Source organism: Diabrotica undecimpunctata, chromosome 10 (genome assembly GCF_040954645.1).
Source record: "Diabrotica undecimpunctata isolate CICGRU chromosome 10, icDiaUnde3, whole genome shotgun sequence".
Classification (NCBI taxonomy): domain Eukaryota; kingdom Metazoa; phylum Arthropoda; class Insecta; order Coleoptera; family Chrysomelidae; genus Diabrotica; species Diabrotica undecimpunctata.
The window spans coordinates 36,851,774-36,876,762 of record NC_092812.1 but is presented as its reverse complement, the minus strand read 5'-3'; the positions used below and the strand labels follow the sequence as shown (position 1 = coordinate 36,876,762).

Here is a 24,989-nt window from a genome sequence, read left to right as displayed (position 1 = left end):
GAAAGTTGTTTCTTTCGAAATTTGCTATTTTCCAGCTCTCTCTAGGTTTATTATTGGAATTAGTAATAAAATTATAGTAAACTGACTTTTTAGCAATTTGTAATTGCTGATTATATTCAAATTTTTGTTGTTTATATACTTTGAATAAGATAAGACCTTAATTCATTATTAAACCACTGCACGGGTGTTTTTCGTACTTTTTTTAGCACCTTTAAACTAATAAATGAATGGTGATACAAAAGAAAATTATAAAAGCTGTAATTAAAAAAGGATTGGTACAAGATACAGAAATTACAAAGAAGCTAAAATGGAAAAACCAACCGCAAATACATCATTTTTCGGTTCGTCTTTTGGATTAGTCAATATAGTTCACCAACTCCATATTCTTCCCAGTTCTTCTTCCTTAGGTGCCGTCTCTAATGGAGATTGGCGATGACTTCTGAAAATTTGTCCCTATCTTGTTCTTTTTTGAGGATTGGTCTAGACCTGTGCAATCCTCAAGGTTACTCAACCACGCAGATTATTTTTCGTCTGGCAATATCACGCTTTCCTTCTATTTTTCCTTCCATTATTAATTGAAGGAAGTTATATCTTTCGATATATATATCAAGGATAAGGTGTGTTCAAAGGGAAGAAAGGCTTGTGTCTATATTTCATAGCAGCAACGAAAGATGTGGGTGTTGAAAAGCAACAGAGTGATCAAGATTAATGTTTATATTTTTCCTGGAATGTCCGCAAAATAACAAACTCATTTTTAATACAAATTGTAAAATGTGTTGTCTATATTGGTTCGCCAAAAGCCTAGAGCTCTTGAAAAAATTAATTGTTTTTTTTTATCAGTAATGATAACAAAAAACTAGATAATTGTTTATAAATATTGCAACACTTGCTTGTTGCTTGGAACACGTTGCATGCAGCAACGAAGAAAATAATACCAATATGTACACAAATGTTTGTTTATCACTATTTGTACTTAAATACTAATATAAAGCTAGTATTTATAGTAATAAACTGCAAAAATCGACACTAATTTACAGAGCGATACGTACACGTTCACTCTCTATGTACCAGTCGAAGGTTATATTTGGTTGAACTAAAAAAAAACTAAACATTTACAATATTTTTATTTGATAATTTAACACGTTAGCGTGATTCAGATCTCACTAAGGGTTACTTAAATACTAAAATAATACATAATAAAGGTTTATGGCAAAAACGAGTATTGACTAGTAACAATTCACAAACTTTACATTACAGATTCTTATTTTGACCAATAATATCACAAATTGTGGTTCTAAAAGGATAGAAAAAGCTATAACTGATAATTATATTGTGGTTACCAGTAAAACTTGCGAGTCATGTCAAATTAGCTTAGTTTATACAAGATGATTACAAGAATTCTATAATAGATGGATATTCGAAGAAATAATTATAGTACGACGATATATAGACACCGAAATCTCTAGATACATCATCTGAACTCACTACCACATAAAGAAAGTTATAAAAACTTGTCTAGATGTCTATTTTATCACATTGAAATGTCATTATAGCGACTTTTAACCCAAACTTGTCATAGATCTCTTTAACTATTAGTTTTACATCATTTTCAGTTGATATTAGATTCCAAAAACTTTTTCCAAGATATATAGAACAAAATTTGTGATACTTTTTGTCTAGTATCAATAAAATAATAATCGCAATGTTCCTTAAATAAATATTGTGTTAATACCTTTTGTTAGAAAAACATTTAAAAAATAGACTAGTCCAGAACAACCACTTTTTAAAACCATCTATGAATATAACTAAATAAAATTTTAATTAAACATAACAAATATGAAGCTTTATATAGCTTTTTTCCATAAAATTTGTCTATAGGTTAATTTTTTTATTTCAATTATTGTGACTGATGAATAAACAGTTGCATTTAAGCTTCTAGCTCTTTGCAATATAACACTGTATTGTTAACAAAAAAACAAGTATCATATTCAATAGTTTTTTGGAGCTTTAAAATTCTTTCAATACTTTTGAGCATGGGATGACAAAAACCACATGCAAAATAACTGATGTGAATAATGACATCCACTGTATTAAAAATACAGGGTGTCACAAAACGATTGACCATAAATAAAGTCCTTAGAAATCATGGTCAATATTTTTATGGCAGTATAAATTATTTGAGCAAACCGAAACAAACCAAACTGTTATAGATTTAGTTAAAAAATAAGTAAATAACAACGCAGTACCAATAACTTTACTTTACAGTATGTGACAAACAAAATTGAATGGTAAAACTGTCGTTTAATGGGTTTTATTAACTAAACTTTTGGCTTTTGGTTTATACAAATGAATAAATCTTTACTAATGTTAAGATGAATACTAGTACGTTTAAAAAATATGTGGGATGTGTTATTTTCTGACTTTAAAGTGTTTATAAATTAAAATATTTTATAGTCGTTTATGAAGTCGTCAGTACGTAAATCTTTCAGCTGGACGTAGGTAATATACATTGAGGTAAGTGTGGCAACTGAACTTTCTCTAGTCTATGCCAATGTTCCACCACACTAAGCGATATCCTACAATACGATAGATAACTCGATAATCAGCACCTTAGCCTAAAATCTAAAATTTTACTGTTGTTAATTAACGACAGTGGCTATTTTTGTATATACTTAGGTTTTTAAGTAAATTATTTATAAATAAGAGTCATTTTGCCTTTTTACTGATGTTATTTTTTGACTAAAAATTATATATGTGTTGTTCCCACCTCTAGTTCTATACATTAGTAAATTTCAAATTTATTAAGAAAATGTCACTGCAGTACTAGTTTTTTCAATTTCTTTAAATGATTTATTTATTTATGTTTAACTATTTTTAGAGTAATACTTTTTTGTTTTTCGGTGGACATAGCCAACAATAAAATTTTTCAAAGGTTTTTAACTGCATTACAATAACTTATAAATAAAGATCAATTGCCGCACTTATCTCAATGTATATTACCTATGTCCAGCTGAAAGATTTATGTACTGTATCATCCAAGTCTGTCATTGTAATTGTTTGAAATAAATAGTAAAGCAATGACAGAGGTTGAGAAAGACTTATAGTTGTACAGCTGCATCAAGACGGTTTACAAGAAGGTCCAAAATTACGATCAGTTAAGACTATCATATGGCATGTAGTATGAGCAAGTTTCTGAAAGACCACACAACACACGAACTCATAGGTTGATGACATTTCTGCTGCAGTTGGGTCGCAGAAGAAGTAGTATTTTGTTATATTTAGAGTAAAATTTTAATAAAAAATCGTTTATCAATATTTTTTAATGTCCACATATTGTTTAGACGAACCATCCTATAGAATCTGGATTAGACTAACAATAAATAACAAAAAATGCAATAGTTGTCATGGAAAATACTACTTTCTAAAACTAAATACTTAAAATGTTTTAAATGAATTGCTTTGTGCGTCAAAAACAATTTTTTGCCGGTTTGAAAATTTTTAACAACAATGGTGTATGTGATACAAGCCCACGTGCCTGATTTTTGATAATATAGCGCCAATAACTTGGGATATTTGCTTTTAAAGGGCTTTTTTTTTCTTTTAGAAAATTGTTCCTGTGAAGGAATCCTTTGTTTCATATATTGCAATCTGCTTAAAATTATGTGAAAAATGATAAAAATACTTGTAAATCTATTCTAAAATAAGGAGTTGAAGAAATGTGCATTTTCCAAGACAAATTATTTACAAAAGCACCAAGATTAATATATAAAAATATAGTTGAGGTTTACAGTTAAGTACTTGCATAGGGATTCTTGCCAAAATTAACTTAAATACAGACAATTTGATTATGATCATGGCACAACATCAAAATATCACATGTGTATTGATTTAACAAATAAATAAACAACCTCATCGAATGCAAGTGTTGGTTTCATATATGAATAAGTATAAAACAATGTAAAAATGATTATTCGAGGTTCAATTTTAGGTTAGAGTTCGCCACAACTGAAAATGATATTTGTAGCCCATAATTTCACATAAAAAGCAATACTATATGTTACCACAACTACTGTCGTTTATTTCTGTCTCACACAAAATTTTCTGTGTTGGGACTTGTCATTAGAACTTATAATTCCAAATTTTGGTTTGTGTTTTGGAACGAAAAACAGATGACAGCCATTCCAAAATATAAGATAAAATAAATAATAAAAGATATATATAAATAAAAGTTCAAGCACGATTCAGCAAGAGACACGACTCCCTAATCTTATCAACACCCGAATTAAAAATTATTTTTAAGTTTTACTATATATATATATATATATATATATATATATATATATATATATATATATATATATATATATATATATATGCATCCAACACCTAGCATTCAGATAAATAAACTATCAAAATGTTTAACAAATGCCACTAATAGTCCTCAGGAATAGTGTCCCATTTTATGGTTTAAAGTGACTAAACTCTTTTTTGCTCTTAAAGAGGTATTTAAGTTACAATACATATGTACATAAGTTTAAACAGAGTCATTTTTGGTCACTTTTCTAAACTGTCATTTTGGACTTTGCAGTTTTTATGTGAAGCCGATTAAATATACAAATTATCTATAAAACTACTCTGCTCAAAGAAATTAACCAACCATTCAAAGAGTTGAAGAGTCCCACGGCTCAATTGTGTCACCAGACAATAAAAAAGGCAACTAGAAACATTTAGGACAAACGTAAATTTGAGCCACATGGAACGGTAAAGGCCTGCTAAACCATAAGCACTTTCTTAAACCTGAATAAAATCGATATTCTGCTTATGTCAGAAACCCACTTAACCGATGTAACTACGTTCAATATTTCACTCTATACCACATACAGCACACCTCACCCCGATGGTACAGCTCATGGTGGCTCGGCAGTAATCATCCGCAGTTGCATATCATATCATGAATTGCCGAAATATGCAACAGGAAAAATACAAGCAGCAATCGTTCAAATAAATGCAACGCCATGGCACTTGTATCTGCAATGTACAGCCCACCTCGACATGCAATCTCCACAGATGAATATAAAGCCTTCTTCTAATTACTTGACAGTAAATTCGTAGCCGGGGAGACTGGAATCCGAAACACACTCTGGGGCTCAAGACTCATAAAAACAAAAGGTCGAAATCTTCTAAATCCCTACGTATTGGCCAAGTGGCCCCAGAAAACTTCCAGATCTACTGGATTATTACATAAGCAAGGGAGTGTCCAGAAACAACTGTCTAATAGAACCGAGCCATGATCTCTCATCGGATCATACACCGGTTATTATAAGCCTGAGTACCACAGTTAGAAACAACCAACCCTTCCGCGACCCTACCTAAAAGAAAACACTAATCTTAATCTGCGGATCAAATCTACAAACGAAATAGATACAGCAGCTCACTACATACTTGTGCAAAAAGCGGCGTGGCAATCTACACTACGAACTGAACGCAAACCAACACATACCACAAATATTCCCCTGCATATTCGCCAACTCACTGCTGAAAAACGTCGTGAAAGGAGAAACCGGCAAAGATCTAGAAACAAAATAGATCTAAACATATTCAATATACTACGTAGGCACCTTAGAGTAGCCATCAAAGCCGAAACATACCTATTCTCTCCTGTGTCCAAGTACTGATTGGACACCGTCCGTTCCTCGCCGGACCGAGTGTCCTACCGCCTGTGTCCTGTGTGTAAGTGTATTAACACAGCATCATTGCCGTTTAGATTTTATATCATTAATTGTATTTTATTTTTTACAGATATTAAACAGTGGGTTATATCACCGTCGTCGCTAGGATTGACGTTTTTAATTTTTGTTGTATGTATTACCTAGGATATAATTTTATTTTGTTATTTATTTATTTCGAATATATTTTTGTTTAATTTCAACCTGTGTTTTTCTGAGTCTGCTGTCTAAAACAGCTACCCGTCACACACCATGGTACGTAAGTAATCAAACACTTTACTACGACTTTAAAGATTTCTTTCATCAGAGAAGAAATCCATCGAACCACGGAGTCACAAAATGAACGCAACACTCACCATGAAAATGAGCTAGTAAGGAAATTATCCAACAATGGTCCAGCCATAAGAAGACTAGATAGAACCTGGCCCCAAGACCTACTTCAAAAGTAAACCAAAATAGAATAAGGTGAGACATCATTAAACGTCTCTCCTTCACGCCCAAAACCAGTAGCACATTTACTTAATACTCTGTAATTATCTAGATTGTAAATAAACATACTCATAAAAAAAAAGCTTAAAATATGCGTGAGGAATTGTCGAAACCAACTTAATCAGTTATAAGTACAAACAACTTGTGGTAAGCCGGACTACTGATTGATAAGCCGCACCTGTAGCGCAATCTAGAACAGACTACGCTATTAACACTAATGTTGTTGAATATAAGTCATCGCCTTCAGTGTTTAATTCATTCCTAATTTATATAAAATACTTTTACTATTGGAGCATTAATTTATTCGAACAGAGTAGAACAAAATCTAATATATTCATAATTTAAATTTAACTTAATTGATTGTGTTAATAAATAAATTATTGTTTAATAAAAATAACAACGCAGACCGTAGGTTGTACCTACTAGAGAGCCATATTTGAAAATTTTTCGTGATAGTAGATTCACATCTTGAGATTTGTTAGTAAGTTAATAATATAATCTGTATTTTTTTATCTTAGTAATTTGTGCTGTTGTTCGATTCAAATTAAATAACAAATGGCAGAACAGTATAGAACAAGCAAGAATTTTTTTTATTTGATTCAGTTATTGTCCAGCAATTCTGTATGTTTTCAGTGCAAAATATCGATAATTATTTCTGAAGTTACTTGTATTTCTGCTAGAGTGTTCTCCTCATGCCTGTTATAGCAGTTTCCAAGAGTTTATTACTATGGTTCTACAGCAACTAGAGCAAAACTACAAAAATTTAAAAATTGGTGAAGAAATAATTGATGTAAGACTTTGATGATGCAGAAGTGGCGAAGAACTTGAATACTTTCTCACTTAATGTAATATACAAACAAGGATTAGATCAGAAAAATCACAAGGATGTGTACATGTATATCTTAGTAAAATTTAAGATAAAACAAAAAGAGTTGCCATACTAGGAATGAGAGCAGCGAAAGAACGGTGCCTCAGCAGGTACTGCTTGTGAAATAAACTGTGTACTTAGGAGATTGCCGACGGGAGCAAAACCTGCAGATGGCTCCACGGAGGGAGTCAAAAGCTCGACGCAATCAAATTTGACAAAGTCTAAGTCTGGAACTGGACAAATTTGACAAATCTTTCCCCAAAGCAAACTCAAGTTTGTTTTTGTTATTTGTAATTTACAGTTATAGATTTGCCATTTTATTTGAAACGAACAGTTAATATATTGTTCAAGAAAAAATACAGATAAAATTTTAGTTAAGCACATATTAGATATTTGTATCAAAGAGATAAGCAAATATTATAATTAGTTAAGGTACTCATCTTATGGCATACACCGCAATTGTATTAGCGGGGTATTTATATAATTTAGGTGTTTAAACTGGTGCCTTCATTTCCTGTTTAATGCATGTTTTGAATGCTTCCCATCCTTCGTTCTTGGCGTAGGACTACAAATAAAATATTATAGATTAGATAAAGTTTTATTATAACATACCTCAAATAAAACTAAACTAGTCAGATGAATTAAAGATAGATGAACATTGCAATTTGCTAATCACTAATAAAGTGTAAATGTTAAATATATCAGTAAAACACTGAAAACTTTGTTTTCAAAACTTCTACAAAATTTATTATAAAATCTTATCACTACAGCTGTTTCAGCAGAGTGCCTTTCTCAAGTGATTTATTTTTGGTATGTGTTTACACTCTATAGTCATATAAATATAAAAATTAGTCAAGCTGCCTGTTAGTTCCTGTAAAACATACCAGTACATCGTCTACGTATCTCCACCAATACAAAAACTGTTTGAATATGGGATGTTTTGAAATCTTTGTCTCTAGATGATCCATAAAAATATCTGATAGCAATGGGATTGGAGGATTACCCATTATAAGTCCTGCACTGTTATTTGTATATATTTGATTATTAAATTCAAAGTAGTCCTGGTTTATGCAAATTTCAAGAAGATGTAAAATTTCATGTAGATGTAAATGTTAAAATTATTTGTTGAAAAATAACAAGCTGTTTCCAAATTCAATAGGATTGTAACTTACCCCAAGAGGTGTAAGCCCCAAGTTTACAGAGTTGTAAGACTTTTTCTTAAAACAAGAGACATAATAATGTGAGAAGGAGAAAAGATGACCTGTTGACCTCAAATTCAATAGCTTTCTTTCTTACATCAAGAATAACAAATGCACAAATTGGAAACGATATTGAACCGATTTGGAAGCAAAGATAGGAAATAGCATTAGTAATATCAAAACATATTTAGTTATTGAAGAGAATCAGGGAAGCAATTCTCACTTCCAGGAGAACTGCCCAATCAAAACTAAGACGAATAACAGACAAATGCCTTTTGGTGACAAAACAAAGAGATAAAAAGGGCGAAAAGGGAATCTTGGAAGTTCGGTCAGAGTATTTTTGATTAGACAGGGGTTGGCGCAAACATTTCTGACGGCGGAATTTTGATTGGAGGGTCGAGCGGACGATATTTCTAAGGTAACCGGATGACGTCATCTCTTTTTGTGGCCTATGTGAAGATGGTGTTGGCCTAGAGCTGAAATTGAATCGGAATTGCGAACAGATGGAACAATAGAATGTCCATAAATCCTATTTTGAATTCTACGATTTGTTTGGCCTCTGTAATATCGGGTGCAGTCTGCACAAGGCATTTCATAAACTCCGTGTTGTTCATTTGGAATGTTGTCTGTGATTGATCGGACAAGAGATGAAAGTTTTTGTTTGTAAATATTGTTTTTATTGTATGTAAATGTCTTGATTTAAAAATTTTGTCAATTTTGTCAGTGACACCTTTAATATAAGGAAGAAAAGCTTTCGTATGATGACGGTCTGAGTCTTTGGGTTGAAATTGAGTGGAAAATTGATGTCTCTGGATGCTCCTATTGATGTGATATTACCGGTAACCGTTTTGGACGAGGGCTTGCTTTAAACTTGCATCATCGCAAAGGCGTATTGATCTGGAGACAAGGGTATTAATGACTGAATTAATTTGTGAAGGTGGATGATGAGAGTTGGCAAGTAACAATTGGTATGGGTGGGTTTTCGATAAACAGAGTGATAAACAACTTGGTGATAATCATCGCGGTTCCACCCGGAAGCCTGTTGAGTTTAATATTAATTCTTTTAATAGTATTTATCTTATATGATGATAAAATAATATGGATAGGATGATAAAAAACATTATAGATCAAGAATCGGAGAAATTATTGGACATTGGGTGTAAATAATAAAATAAGGCGAACTAAATAATGTTACCTTAAATCCTCTGTGTAGCCTATCCTTCATGATAGCAATAAATTCCCTATAGCTTAAAAGCCCATCACCATCATCATCAAAAATGGCAAATACTGTATGGACCAAATGTTGACTTAAATTAGTTCCTGTACATATTTTCACAGCTCGATGAAATTCGTCTGCAAAAATTAAATAAAATTAGGACACGTGTTTTTTTATATCAAATTAAGGCTAATTTTTTTCCTAATATGATGATATAAGTTTGCTTGAGAAAAAATGGTCGAAAATTGGGATTGCCAACTACTAAAAACGCGAGGTATCAAAGATAAAATGAAAGACAGCTAGCGCGCAACGCTACTGATTTGAAGTGTCAGTTGTGTGAGTTTTTAAAGTATGTGTCGATAGATATACATTGAATATACATATTATCATTTCTCAAACCAGTGTCGTTGCGTTTTAACTCTATTTTACTGCAGATCCTGCAGCAGGATCTTGTACTGTATGCATATGATGTACAAAAAGTGCCAGAACGTGTCAAATTAAATGAAATGTTGAAAGACATGATTGAACAACCCAAACACTAGTTCAAACGAAAACCTCGTACATAATTTCCACACGCTTTTAAACATACCTTTGGATATGGGGTGATCAGCAAGGGTGTACATCCTCATGGCGATAGTAAAATCCTCTAAATTATTTAAAAACTGACAAAACACATGAAATTCTTCAAAAGTGATTCCTTTGGTATCTTTAATCCTATCCAGTAGTCTATCTAGATACATATCATACTCGTCAGTGTCTAAATAAGTGTACCTCAGCAATATTTTAGCGAAGTCGACTTCAGAAATTGTCGGAAGACCTTTGGAAAATTCGTTAAACTCTAATTCAAGTACTTCCGTTTGTAAGTGCAACATGAACCTCTTGAAACTCTCAAAGTTGAGATCTGTGTTACCTTTGGGACCAAAGAAATGTATTAGAAGAGTAGTATCGACGATATGTTTTCTTTGAAGACCTTGTTCGTCATCGACATACTGTTCTTGGATGGATGATAGCTCTTCTGACTCGCTGTTCATACCTCTTTTTCCTTTCCAAGCATGACTAAATATTTTTTCCATCTGCAAAAACATAAAACGTTACTATTGATTTTAAGGGATATGATGCAATACCTATTTTACTTACAGGGGCTTCATTTGAATAATTCCACATGTTTAAAGATAGAAGTGACACAACAATTGTTGCAGATCAAATTTTTTATGAATATGGGCATCAATTTTCATAACAAAAGTTTCTAATGATGTGTACTTCTTTTATATGTTCCAAGTAATAATTCTAATTATTTTCAATCACTATAGGCTTCATATACTTCTGTTACACGAAAGAGTTTTCCTGCTTCTCATTGGTCATGTGTTTCGTTAAAGGTATTTTTAGCACCCTTAGTTCTAAATTCCTAACTTTTAAAAAAGCGCTTCCAACCATGGTAGTTCTGTATTTCTGAACTATTAGTCCATTTAATTCAAATATTGCATCTAAATATGGGTCACAGATTAAAAATTTACTGATTTTCGTTTTTTGACATCCATATCTTCTCCTATGTCCTGCATATGTTTTAGTTGTATTTGAAAAAACAGTTTGCATATAGAAACAAAATCAAAAGCTGAATATACTTGAAAATACGATAAATATTATTAAGCAGCCTCTTAAAACACACAATATTCAAATTGCAGGCTAGAAATTTGAAAAATGTTAGAAAAAAATTTGTTATAGAATTTAGAAAGCTCTTGAGACTCAATAAAAACATTATTTTTTATTATTATGCCTAATATTGGTACGCCAAGATCTTTTTTAATTACAGACGAAAATTTTGTTATAGATATTAATTGAAAGCTCAAAGTATAATTAAGTAATAAAGGATTAAATGTCTCGTCGTTGTACAAATAATGTGACTTAAGATTTTACCTAAAAAATTCTATAAAAAAATGGTGTTAACGATAAGGCTGTAAGGACATGAGTCATAAAATATATTGTGAATTCTCAAAAACTAGTCTTATTTGACCACATATTTTCTAGTGCTTCATCTTTGCTTGGCCCATAAGCTATTATTATAGTTTTTGTATTCAAATTTTTATCTTCCAATTCTATTTGAAGTATTTATGACTAGACTTCCCTATTTTTCATTTATTCTACTATTCTGCTATAAGCTATGTATTCTATACTTCTCCCAGATCCCTGATCCCTTCTTTTTTAATGTCTAAACATAGTAAATATCATTCAAAATATCAAAATTTTATATATTTAATCACCACCTTTAAATAGAATTTTTCAAAATTGCCAAAACATACCTTTATTACTTTAGTGCAACACGACAACCTGCTCAAAACTGTTTTGATAATTTTCTGCGATTTTATAACTTACGGTATCATTATCTTCACATTTTTTTCCTGCCAATAGTTTTCTTACCTACTCATATAACATAATGTAAAAATTATAAGGGGAAATACATTTTTTTAATTACGTAAAACTTACCACTAGAAATTCATTCTTATCCACTCTTTGGTTTCCATCAGTATCAAACATGTTAAAAGCTATTTTAAAGCCAGATTCGGGTTCTGTAAAAAAATAAGGTTACTATTACATATAAATGTAGATTTTAGATAGACAAATATGAATTTTTTGCTTAAAAACTGTGGATCAAACATTAATATATACTGTGAGAGAATTTTGTACCCCTTTTCAACATTTTTGCTAATTGAGTAATAATATTCTTTAGAAAAATAAATGACGAACTAATGGAAAGTAAAAAAATAAATAGCATTAGTATTACTTACTTGTTAATATTGAAAGAAGAAAAAGATACTCTGTATATGAGATGATACCTAAAAATAAAAAAATCATTGTCTGGATATATTAATTATAAAAAATATATATTACAGAACTTTGGTCTAAGAAACTGAATTAACCTAGCAATATAAGTGAAACTATTACTCTTATTTATAGCATTAAAGAATCTGTCATCATCATTCTGGCCTAACAACCCTGTGTGGATCCTAGCCCTAGCCTCCTCAAGAATTTCTCTCTAGTTGTTCCTATCCATCGCCTTCCTCTGCCAAGCATGTATTCCCATATTTCTCATGTCTTCATCAATGTTCTCAAAAAAACTTATAAAGAGTCTTTAGTAACATATAAACACAAGTTCAATGTATAGTTCTACTAGCTTCACTAACCAGTACCTTCTCTTCATAGTAATATTCACCAAAAAGTACCAACAAATGTTCCTCAGAAATTTTGATATTATACTTAAATTACTAATACAGTTGTTACTAGACTTTAACAAGTGCTTAGAGTACCTCATCACAGAAACATTCAACATGAATGTTCTTCTTGTCATGACGCTGTCTCCTTTCGAAGGTTGGCGATCCAAATGGCAATTGTAGTTTTGGAAACTGCTGCCCGAAAGATTTCGCGGATGAGCGACCGAACCATCTCCTCAGGTCTTCAAGTATTGCATTTTCCTCTCTTTGATTATTCTTAGTAATTCTTTTTGTCTGATCTGTCTGTTCTGCAGACTAAGGTCTGATCTTGTAAAAAATGTTGCCCATATTATTTTATAATAAGTGGAGTGATCAATTAAATTCATTTTGTATTAAATTGATTTTAGTTTAGTTTGTAGCTATTTATCTTCATCTTAATTTGACTCATGCTCTCCCTATAAGAGTAATGTTCACTGATCCTAGTTAACTAGAATATCAAAAGGATTAAAGCTCCAAAGGGGACTCTTTCCATATCATCCAGTCCTACTTGAACTAGTATGCTATACATTGTGTTTTTTATTATAATTATTATAAGTATGATAATATAAAGACCAAACGATAAACAGGAAAAGATGTTCTTTACTGAAATATGTATGGAAAGACGTTTTTCATTATTTCCTAGATTAGGTAGATATATAAAAAATCAACACTAACTGTAATATTAATAGGAAACATCAAAGCATACCTTTATCTCTTAAACTCCTAAACAATCTTGGTGAACCTTGATTCAGTGAGGGTGTACCATCTCTGATTTTCTCGAGTTCCTTCTGGTTAAGTACTTTTCTCTTCAATCTTGCTATTAAACAAAGAAAGTACAGGTATATTTTTTCATGGTAAATGATACTACAATGAGTTTAGACATATCTAACAACAATAACTAAATGCATTTATGGGAGGTATACACTGTTTGAATTTATAATTAAATACAGTTTGTATTTTCCTAAAATAAATTATAACTTACGTCTTGGTTCTGCCTCAACTACAGACTCAAGAAAATCTTGAGGTGTCATGTACAGCTGACCATCGTATTCCACAGAGGAAAATCTAATAAATCGTTTTTCTCTTGAAGTTAATTTCACTACTTTTACGTCGTCATCCTAAAACGAAGTATATTATCATTGATTAAAAATCAGTAAGAACTTACGTTTTTTGATTGAGCCGCATACACTTTCGGAAAATATTTAAATTTATAGGCAAACAGTAAAGTTGCAGATCCACCTAGAAAATATAGAAAAGATGGATATTGTTTTTGTAGTGTCTTGGGATTAATTCTGCTAAAATTTCTGCAAGTTGTCCTGTTTAACTTTAAGAAGTAGTTTCGCAATATTTTAGTTGCAGCCATAATTTATCTACTAAAATTGTTTTATGACTGTATTTGTTATGGAAAGGTATTAAATTACAACTAAATTTTGGCAGATTTAATTCTGAGGTTATGTATTTGCAAATCTCAAATATTACTCCACAGGACATTGATTATCCGACAATATCAACGTTGCCAAGTCTCTGGTAGATAATTTGCAAATAAATTTTAGCAAAAAACTTAAATAAACTACATCAAGCAATAATGGCTATGGAGAAATAGCAAAATAAAAATACCATTATTACTATACAATTTTTTTTATAAATAACGTATTTATTTATAATTAAAATCTTTTATTCTTCCCCTTTTAAAATTGTATTACAGTGTTGTGCAGACAGTGTGACATCTATACGCGAAATGAAACACTGTATTTTCTAAATGTGCATCCGCTATCGTCCGCTATCTGCGTACGAGCGGTGGTAAGAGTGGTACAAACAAGTTCCGTCTTCGACCGCATTTCGACCGTCCATTTGCTTTCTGACGGTGAAGGGACGTGTATGTGTTCAGTATTTGAGAAATTGAAAGTTAAATTTTCAAGTTTTGTATTAAAAAAATCAACTGTTCAGCACCATGGAAGGAGAAGCAACTCCTGAAACTAAAGTTGAATCAACAAGCGAAAATACACAAGAAAAACCAAACAATTTCAATCGTGGTGAACGCCGTGGCGGCGGCCAAAGAGGAGGAAGATTTGGCCGAGGTGGCCAGGTAAGTAATAGGATTTATTATCAATATATATTATGGAAAGAAAGACATTTAGGAAATATTTACTGCTTATATTCTTTTTAGTGTAATTAACTGAGACTTGAATGTTTTCTTTTGGCTTATAGTTCTAAATTAACGGTATTTTCGATTTTGAGTCATGGCGACCATTCCTACTATGCTTATGTCGAGGTCAATAACTTTCGCGCAAATTTTATAACGGTTACTAATGTAGTATGGCTATTGTTAATTGCAACATTTTTTACATTGTATTTATAATTCTATTAAAAGTTATATTAAATATGTATGAGGTTTATATCAGTCGCCGGCAGACGCACTCGATGGCGTGACAATGGCGGCCATTTTAGATGTCTTCTAAAATTGTATTTAGGTGTAACGTTTAACCACATTTCATTACATCTTATTTGTAATATTCCCATAATGCGATATTGAGCAGTTTAAAATTTTGAGTCTGATATTTTTTATTGATGTGGGCACTCTTATTTTTTTTTTTTGGAAAATATCTGTGTTCTGGATATTTCCAACAATGAATTTTTCCCTCGTTTTCATAAAGATCACAACAGAAGATGTTGAAGTTGCTTAAAATCTCACCACACCCATTCAAGTGCTGTCTGAAATGGATACCAGGAATTATTAATTTACAGTTACACCTAAGTGACTAATAAAAATACAGTTTTGCTTTTGTAAACAATACTGGCTGTTTCCAAGCTAGCTAGGTGAGATTTCTCAGAAGAATGGAAGGCAAACAACAAGAGTTTCGACAAGAATTTAGCTTGTCTAGTTCCCAACCCTCAAGAAAAGCAATATTTTTTATCATGGTTTATCTCTATACTTTATAATTAATCTGACCTTAATTATGCAAAGAAATATTTGCACAACCTTTCTCAATCAGCTAATAAGTCTGAAATCGGCAATTTTTATGATTTGATATATGTGTAATTGTTTTCACAGTCTGTGTAATCAGTTTAATACATTTTATTAAATAAATATGTTAGTTGTGCTAAATATGAGTTGTGTTTAACATTTTCACCACTTTTGCCGAGATATTAGTAATTTTAGTTCAAATTTCAAAGATAGATAATTATATTCAATATTATTGGTAGTGTTTTCAATTATACTGATATAAAACAGCTGGTGTATGGGAAGAATGTATTGTAAAAGTTTCTTTATTCCTGGATTTTTTATGTTATCTACTACTATTGGTCTAAATGGTAAACGGAGCAGTTGGTGGACCAAGGAAGGCCTCATAGTCAATGCCAGCGCTGCAGTTTTAAGTTTTTTTTGTTGTTAATATGTTGTCAACAAGCATTACACCTATCTCACCAATACTTCATCAAACGCTCCATTTAGAGTGTGTTTGATGAACATTGAATTTTAGTGTTAGCTATTGAACAGAAAGCAGTGAATATCTATAAAGTTGAGTGGTTGTTTCTCAGTGGTACCTAAATGTCTTTTTGCTACAACTCCCATCAAAACTATAAAAATCTTCCTGAGCCATTTCAACTACTGCAAATGGAGTTTTCCTGTTTGTTTTCTCAGTTTCAAACCATTCTTCGGGAGAAAACACTTGCTTAATATATTTTTTGTTTTTCTATTAAAGCAAAATCTATCTGAAGGCAAATGTCCTGATACGAGAAAATGATGTTTATGGTTTTGTAAACATTTTCCCTAATTGCAGCCATAATGCCATGATTAGCCAATTCTTATTTTGACCCTCATAGTTAGCAGTAAAGATTACAAGGTTTTCAGACCTTATACTTTAAAAGTACATTAGCAATTTTGGAACTTCCACTTTTCGCAACTGACTCTGTCCACATAAACTCTTATGCATAAAGTTTCCAACACAGATAATAGCATTGTGTGATCAATTGTATCAAAGGCTTTCTTCAAGTCAAGTGATACAAATATACAAGATTTGCCATTATCAACTTTATCAATAATATTTGTTATAAGATCGGCTGTTGTTGTGCTGCTACTACTACTACTATCGGTTTACAGTGTTCTCTGACACCTTCCGACCTCTAACCGCCATTCTTCTCTATTTAATCATAGGCCTGGAGGGATTTCTCTTTCCTCTAGTTCTTTTTCAATTCCCTCTCTCCAGCTTCTTCTCGGCCTTCCTCTTTTCCTTCTCCCTTGTGGTGTCCATGTCAAAATCTGTTTCGGAATCCTGTCATCAGGCATTCTCTGTACATGGCTGTACCATATTAACTGTTTTGATTTTATGTCATCAACTATTGTATGCTTGACTCCCATCATTTCTCGTATTCTCTCATTTGGTATCCGATCTCTTCTTGATTTGCCTGCTGCTCTTCTCCAGAAGTCCATTTCTGTTACTAGTAACAGTTTCTCTGTTCTTTGTTTCATTTGCCAAACTTCACTGCCATATGTGATTACACTTTTAAGTATGGTATTGTATATGAGTTGTTTGTTCGATTTATATATTGTTTGGTCCCACAGAATGCCTTTCATCATGGATATGGCTTTTCTACCCTGTATGTTTCTGTCTTTTATAGCAGCATCAAGTGTTCCATCTTGAGTTATCTTCATACCCAGGTACTTGTATTCATCACAGTGTCTAATTTCTACCCCATCGTCTAATATAATGGACTGCTTTGTCCCTCCAATACACATGGTTTCAGTTTTCTTAATGTTGACTTCGAGACCCCATTTGTTATATTCTTCTATTAGCTTCCGAGTCATGTAACTCAAGTCGTCATGATCCAGAGTAATCAGTATTTGGTCATCAGTGAAACACAAGGTGTACAGTGTAGTCTCCTCATTGAGAGGGATTCCCATGCCATTACACTGTCATATGCTTTTTGTAAGTCTATGTACACCAGGTGAATTCTCAATATCTTGCGTAATAGAATACAAGTGGTCTACTGTGGATCGCCCAGCTCTAAAACCAGCTTGCTCCTCTGCTTCGTAATCTCTATAGTCATTTTCTATTTTGTTCTTAATAAGTTTCCCAAACATCCTGCTTATTGTGCTGTTTACCACAATTCCTCTGTAATTTTCACACTGATCCTTTCTGCCCTTTTTGTGGATAGTTGACATGAAAGATAATTTCCATTCTTTTGGTAATTCGGCCCCATTCAAGCAGTCTTGAAAGAGTTTTCTTAACTGTTCCTGGAGTTTGTCTGTGCCGGCTTTCACTAATTCTACAGGGATGTCACCAGGACCAGGGGATTTTCCATTTTTCAGGGATTTGGTTATTTCTTCCATCTCTGATTTACTTATTTGTAATGGTGGTGAATTTATATGTATATCTATTTGTGTTGTCTTCCATGTTAGTAAATTCTGGTCTTTGTTCTTTTAGTAATTTTTTAAAATATTCTTCCCATTTTTCTGTTGTTATTAATGATATAACGTTGTTTTGTGTTGTGCTGCTACCTTGCCTAAATTCATATTGGCCTTTATAAGAAATTTTCATTGTCTAAATGGTGCATAATTCTATTATTTACACATGTTTCCAGAATTTTTGATAAGGCTGGTAAAAGTGAAATGGGTTGATAATTACTAGACACTGAGGACTCTAATTTAAAAATTCTTGGTACTGATCTTCAACTGCAATAATGTTACACTCTTTACACCATGCAATGTAGTATCCCTTATATAGGTTTGCAGTACTAAGATCGTGATTTTTATAGAGTCTGTTAGGATAGAGGTTCTGCTATAATGGTTAACATATTTAGGGATAGTTCTAATGTGGTCATGAACTGATTGTACCATATCGGGTGCAACTTTGTTTGGTCTATTGTGATGTCTCTTTGACCTTTCTTCCTTCAGAAATTTGTTTTGAAATTGGTTTAATTATTTGAAATTTGAAACATTTTTAGTTGAGTTTTGTAGTCCATAAACCCATAAACACTCCTGTTTGCTTATATGGACATCTATTCTGTTTACTTTTACAAAATACAAATTGTAAATTTTCTTGTTGACTTTCTTGTTTTTGTCTTCTAGCTTCTCTTTTTCTTTGTAACCTTTATTGTGGAAAGTAAATATGCGTTCTGCTGTTCATATGTCTCTAAATACCAAAAGCCATTCAATGTAGTTAATTCAGTACCCCGGAGAAGTTCTGCAATTAGTAGCAGGCTTTATTCAGTTTTTTTGTCATATTTTGTATTTGTTTTCTGAACACTGAACACTTTCCTATTTCCACTGAACCACTGTTCAGCCTTGCTTACAGTTTGCTCTGCCTCTGTGAGGAGTGTTTCTAATGTTTTTCCCGGAACAGCACATTGAGTCATCAGCGAAATTTACAAGGTTTGAGAAACCACTAACCACCACATTTGGAAGGTCTTTTATATAGACCAAAAAAAGAAAAGGTCCAAGACACTCCTCTGTGGAATTTCTAATTTTAAGTTGAACAGTTTAGAGTAAACCTTAAATGTCTGTTTCTCCAAGTATACTTTTTGTGACTTATCTGTGAGAAATACTTTTATCAATTTTCATGCAGGTCCCTGTATTCCATAAAGATGTAATTTTTGTAATAAGAGAACATGATCTAGGCTATCTAAGGCCTTAGATAGGTCTAAAAAAGCACCTATTGTTTTCATCTTTGCTCTAGTTTTTCTAAAATTTTTGATATAAAACTCTGACTCTCCTAGCTATTAGGTTATTTTTGTGATGTAACTATATAAGTTCACTTCTCATAAATAGTTCTCACAGGTTTCTGATTGAATGTCTTGGATTTTTTATCAATATCTTTAGCAGCAATCTTCATCATGAGTCATGAATAATGGGATTGTGTTCCTAGTTAATGCATACCTGGATCTTCATACTCATTTTCGTTAATAGCACCAAATATCTTCCTTAGGACTTTCTTTCATAGATTTAAGCTTTCGTTTTGTGTCTTCTGTCGTCACCCATGTCTCGCATCAGTAATATACTATTAGTGTGATAAGAGGTTTGTAGACCATGATTTTCGATTTTCAGTGTTTTTGTAGCTGAAATTGCTTTGTTTCCCTTTACTATTATTATTTGAATTTCTGGTTCTCTTCTTAATGCAACTCCTAGATATGTGAAACTTTACAACCAAGGCTTTATTCGACCTCTAACTGAAAAAGGTAAACATTTATTTTATAATTTACTGTCTGGGATAGACTGGGGATTTGTTTCTGGCAATAACACCTATATAGATTTTAAGTTTTACGTTTATGGGCATTCTTGAATCGTGTTTTGCAGAATCCTTTCCTCAAAAAATCTATAAAGTCATGTCAGACCAAGCTGGGCAAATTACATGGTTCTCAAACAATCAAACAAACTAAGAGCAATGAGAACATGTCAATTTTTTAAATATGGCGCTGGCTTATGTCAGGCTCACAGCATCACTCCAGATGAGTTAATCATTTTTCTAAAATTGCCCAACTTTGAATTAAATATGGATTTTTTGAAGAACATCTATGTAAATCTCTCAAAGAGCTTTTCCTTGAAGTATCATTCAATCAGACCCCAGAAATCATAGATTGTGATATATATGGCTTAAATGTTAGCATTATTAAGATGATAAAAAATATTATCATAAGCCCTCTTACACAGTTAATTCCTTCAGTTCTAAAAAAGGCACTATAACACCCATATTTAAAAAAAGGGAAAATTGACGTCCCTGAAGAACTATAGGCCTGTTGCATTGCTCCCAGTCATCTCTAAAATCATAGAAAAGGCCATGATCATTTGCTAATCACAAGTTTTTTTCGAAAGTAACAAATATTTTTCAGGATCACAGTTCGGTTTTAGGAAGGAACAGGCACAACTCTTGACATTCTTGACCTAGTGTCCTGCATCTTGGAATCTTTTTATATAATGCAATTCAACACTGTTGTGTTTTGTGCCTTGAGTAAGGTGTTTGGTTGTATGGACCATATTTACCTCTTGTAAAAACTACAGAGGTACAACTTTTGTCCACAGTGTCAAATTGATCCAATCATACCTCAAGGACAGGGTACAATCTGTGCAGGTGTCTGAGGTGCTGTCAGGGGAGAGTGTTGTTAATACTGGTGTTCATCAGGGCTCCGTCCTTGGCCCCTTCCTATTTCTAATATATATTAATGACCTTACAAGTACATACACAATCTTCGCTGATGACACCACTGTCTCCTTCTCAGCTGACACACTTAAGGACTCCCTTAGGTGTCCCTTCCAGGTCTGCACTGTCGAGATACTAAACAGGCTCCTGCTTAATGAAGTAAATACCAACAGTGCTGTTTTTGCTCTTAGGGACTCGTAGACTAAAAATGCAGATGTGACAAGTGTGAGTTCTTTGGAGTATACCTAGACCCCAAGCTTCAATGGGGTCAACATATTGACTATCTGAGTAAAGACCTATCAAACAACTTATATGTCCTCAGAAATCTAGCATTGGGCGTTTCACACAAGGTCTTACGAACAGCTATATGCAATCTTGGTCTGGTGGAATTCGGCGGGAATGCCGAGAGTCTTTGGTTTGCAACATAAGGCTATAAGAGTTCTTGCCGGCCTTGGGTGCCCTCCTTGTATATCTATGAGAACCTCATGTTTGTTAAGAGAAGAGGAAGGCGCTTTGGGGCTTTTCTTTTGTGTATTTGAAAGAGTCTTTCTTTTTTGTAACATTTACACTGTTATAATTTGCATTGGAAGAAATTAGTCACTGAATGCTGCTTTGATTTTTTATATTTGAAAGAACACAAGCTATTTTGATTAGAAGAATATTTTGCGTCCCATATCTCTGCTTTCTTGGCTTCTGCAGGAAATTTTTTCCTATTGTGACAAATTGTTCCTGTGAGGTAGCTATTTCTTTGTAAAGTGATTTATCCAAATATAAACTGGTATAAAAGTAAAAAAGTAAACAAATAATACCATTTATATATTTAATTTCCCAGTGACAGCAACTTTTCAACTACTGAAAATCCAAGTTTCTCTTTTTTTATCGAATGCCGGTCCTCTAGATTCTTGGCCCATTTGTAACAATAAAAGCTTAAACATCCAAATACCAACCCGTGATTTTTATTTATCAATAGACAATTGTTTACGTGGCGCTTAACGCTTATGAAAAACTATTTGCATGCTTTACAAGCATTTCAAATCATGCGCAAGACTCATAATCTGGATGGTCTGAAGCAGCTAATGCTCTATTTATTGTCTACCAAATGGAAAGCATTTTACAACCCATCCCTGGCAAACAATTGTCCAAACTATATTTCCCTGGAATTCTGTTTACAATGACAGTACATCGTTGGTCGTTTCGTAATTCCCATTTCCAATAAGACGCTATAAAAGCTCTTATAATATATATATATATATATATATATATATATATATATATATATATATATATATATATATATATATATATATATAAAGCTTATAAAATTGATCCGTCCATGAATTATTCTAAAGAACACGTGATTCCATGAACTGGAAAACATATCTATTGATTTCTTTAACAATGTTCTCAAGTATTCAGGTAAAAAATAAATAAATAAATCGAAATAAGCTGTGGGCATTTGATGGAGGTGCGTTGTCTGGGTCAGGGTGTTTCGAAAAGTTTTCTGTTGCCTTTGAAAATGTTTTTGTTGGTTGAAAAGCTGTGAATGTTAGAGTGAAGTAGAAGATGATTCTGAATATTCTATTTGCACCCTTAACTAACCTCTTTCTTCTATAGGCTATGACACTGTCGTCATCACTAGTTTCACCTCGTAGCTATATATAGAAGCGCGTTTGCGCTGCGCAGCGCCCAAACGGTTAATCCCTTGTTTTTTTGTTAACATTGTTGGTAGATTTGATCAAGGTTGAAAGTATTTGTCATATTAATTCTAGAAAATATTTATGTGAAGTCATTTATATTTTATATATCATTATTTTATTTATTTCAGAATCATGGTGGAAACCAGCATTTTGAAAATAGGCGTGGTAGAGGCAATTATGGAAATATTAATAGAAACATAAAAGATGAAAACAATGGTAATGAAAATCGCCAAGAAGGTGAAGGAGGAAATCGTCCTGGAAGGGACCGAGAGGGCCGTGATGATCAAAGAGGCGATATGGGGGGACGAGGAGGACGAATGGGAGGACGCATGGGACGAGGTGCTGAGGACAAATTTATGGAGAGGATTCAACAAATGGCTGGTCCCTCCTTTGATGTACCGCCTGTAGATTTGACAGAACGCAAGTTTAGCGGCAGGAACAGATTGTATATAGGGAATATAGGATCTGAAGTTACAGAAGAGGATATAAATGAACTGTTTAAACCCTACGGAGAAACCGCAGAGGTGTTTATAAACAAGGATAAAAATTTTGGATTCATCAAGGTAGATTACCACGCCAATGCAGAAAAGGCTAAGAGAGAGCTTGATGGAACTGTTCTGAAGTCTCGCAGTCTCAAGATAAGATATGCTCCAAATAATGCTACAGTTAAAGTAAAGAATCTCACGGGCTACGTAACCAACGAACTATTGCACTACGCATTTTCTATATTTGGAGAGGTAAGCTTAGTTTTTAATTTCTTGATTTAGTTGAATTCTATTGTAGAAATTAATAATCAAATATACCGCGCAACGTTGGATTAGAATAAGGTTTTTGTTGCAGATCGAAAAGGCAACAGTCCGTGTTGATGAAAGAGGAAAACCCACAGGCGAAGCTATCGTCGATTTTGTGCGCAAAGGATCAGCTTTACATGCAATCAGAAAATGTACAGATGGTTGCTTTTTCCTAACAGGTTCCGTTAGACCTTGCATTGTAGAAGCCTACGAAGTAGTGAATGACAATGACGGCTTTTCAGAAAAGAATATCAACAAGAAACACCCAGGTTTCATGAAAGAAAGAGAAATTGGACCTAGATTTGGTGTTGGCGGCTCTTTCGAGAATGATTATGGAATGAGATGGAAACAACTCTATGATCTTCATGATCAAAAAGTCGATCAGGTCAAGAAAGATTTAGAACTTGGAATCGCGAAACTTGAGGCCAAAATGGAATTTGAAAGATATGAACATGAAACTGACATGCTGAGAGATCAATTGGCTGCTCGCGAATTAGATAAAGAGCGTCAAAAGAGAGAATGGGAAATGAAGCAAAGACAGGTCGAGGAAGAACGGATGAGATCAGAAGAACAAATGAAACGGACAACGGCCGATATGGAGGCAAGAATAATGGCTCAACATGATGATTTACGCAGAAGACAGCAAGAAAATAATCTTTTTGTACAAGCGCACAACTTGGATTCCATGCTTGATCAACAAGAGCAAGCTTACGATTCGAATGCCGGTTACAGTCATCATGGAGGTATGTATTATAGTTCAGGGAAATAAGCAAAAAAGACCCTGTTTGGGACTGATAAATCTAGATATATAATTTTTTTTTGTTTTCGGCAGAGATTTCGGTGTCTTTTTTTAATTGTTAAGAATTTAATGTAAAAAATGCCATTTTTACGTCATTTTATTGATGGATTGATCTGAAAGTTTGCGAATCTATTCATGACTACAAACAATGGCCAACTTTGGACAGAACAACAGATGCCTAGGTTGATTTTTACAATAGTTATAAACAAATAACGTTTTTGCAGTTTTTGAAGCAACAAATTAATTTTACAACTTTTGGAAATCACCATTTTACAGCATGTTTTAAATAAAAATTTTTACACAAAATTGGTAATTAAAAAAGACACTGAAATCTCTGCAGAAAACATGTAAGTTTTATTTATATAGGTGTATACTAACTTAAAAAATTGTCATATATCTGGATTTGTCACAGCTTTGAGCTTATTTCCCCGAGCTATTATTCAATTTCTTAGTTATTTGATTTAAGGTTTTGTTCTGATTCATTATATAGAGCCATCGAAAAATAAATTTCTGTAAGTTTGGGTTTAAAATATCTTCAAAATTTGATGGAAATCACAATTAAATCTAACATTTTTCAAAAATACGACGTCACACATCTGCACATTCAACAACTGAATACTGAAATGGTGCATATTTTGATAACACTAAGTACCAGTGTCCTATTTATAGATCAGTAAAATAAAACTTATAATGACGATTCAACAATTTATATTTCCGAGATTTAATCATGATTAATCAACAAGAATAATCCAGTAACCGATAATATGAAACTTCTGTAAATCTAAACACGAATTCAACAAGTTTGTCCGATGTTTATAAATTTTTTT

At 32.8% G+C, this 24,989-nt stretch overlaps 2 protein-coding genes across 5 annotated transcripts in view; one reads left to right on the top strand and one right to left on the bottom strand.

Moving 5' to 3' along the window:
• Positions 1-1,105: 1,105 nt before the first annotated feature.
• MICU3 (Mitochondrial calcium uptake 3) lies at positions 1,106-14,221 on the bottom strand. Of its 2 annotated transcripts, XM_072545707.1 has the most exons (9): positions 13,909-14,221; positions 13,726-13,861; positions 13,450-13,560; positions 12,282-12,329; positions 11,980-12,062; positions 11,869-11,913; positions 10,088-10,571; positions 9,478-9,635; positions 1,106-7,648 (listed from the first exon to the last, which is right to left on the bottom strand). In XM_072545707.1, the coding sequence occupies exons 1-9, from the start codon at positions 14,104-14,106 to the stop codon at positions 7,577-7,579; spliced, it is 1,335 nt and encodes a 444-aa protein (XP_072401808.1). In that variant the 5' UTR covers positions 14,107-14,221; the 3' UTR covers positions 1,106-7,576. The 2 variants fall into 2 exon arrangements, with proteins under 2 accessions (XP_072401808.1, XP_072401809.1); XM_072545708.1 differs by lacking the exon at positions 11,869-11,913.
• Positions 14,222-14,575: 354 nt separating this feature from the next.
• Positions 14,576-24,989, top strand: part of LOC140452111 (protein no-on-transient A-like) — a 53,330-nt gene continuing 42,916 nt past the window's right edge. For all 3 annotated transcript variants that reach the window (XM_072546182.1, XM_072546181.1, XM_072546183.1), the window contains exons 1-3: positions 14,576-14,829; positions 22,701-23,309; positions 23,413-24,106. In XM_072546182.1, coding sequence (XP_072402283.1) covers positions 14,695-14,829; positions 22,701-23,309; positions 23,413-24,106 — 1,438 coding nt within the window. In that variant the 5' untranslated portion in view covers positions 14,576-14,694. The remainder of the gene's footprint in view (positions 14,830-22,700; positions 23,310-23,412; positions 24,107-24,989) is intronic.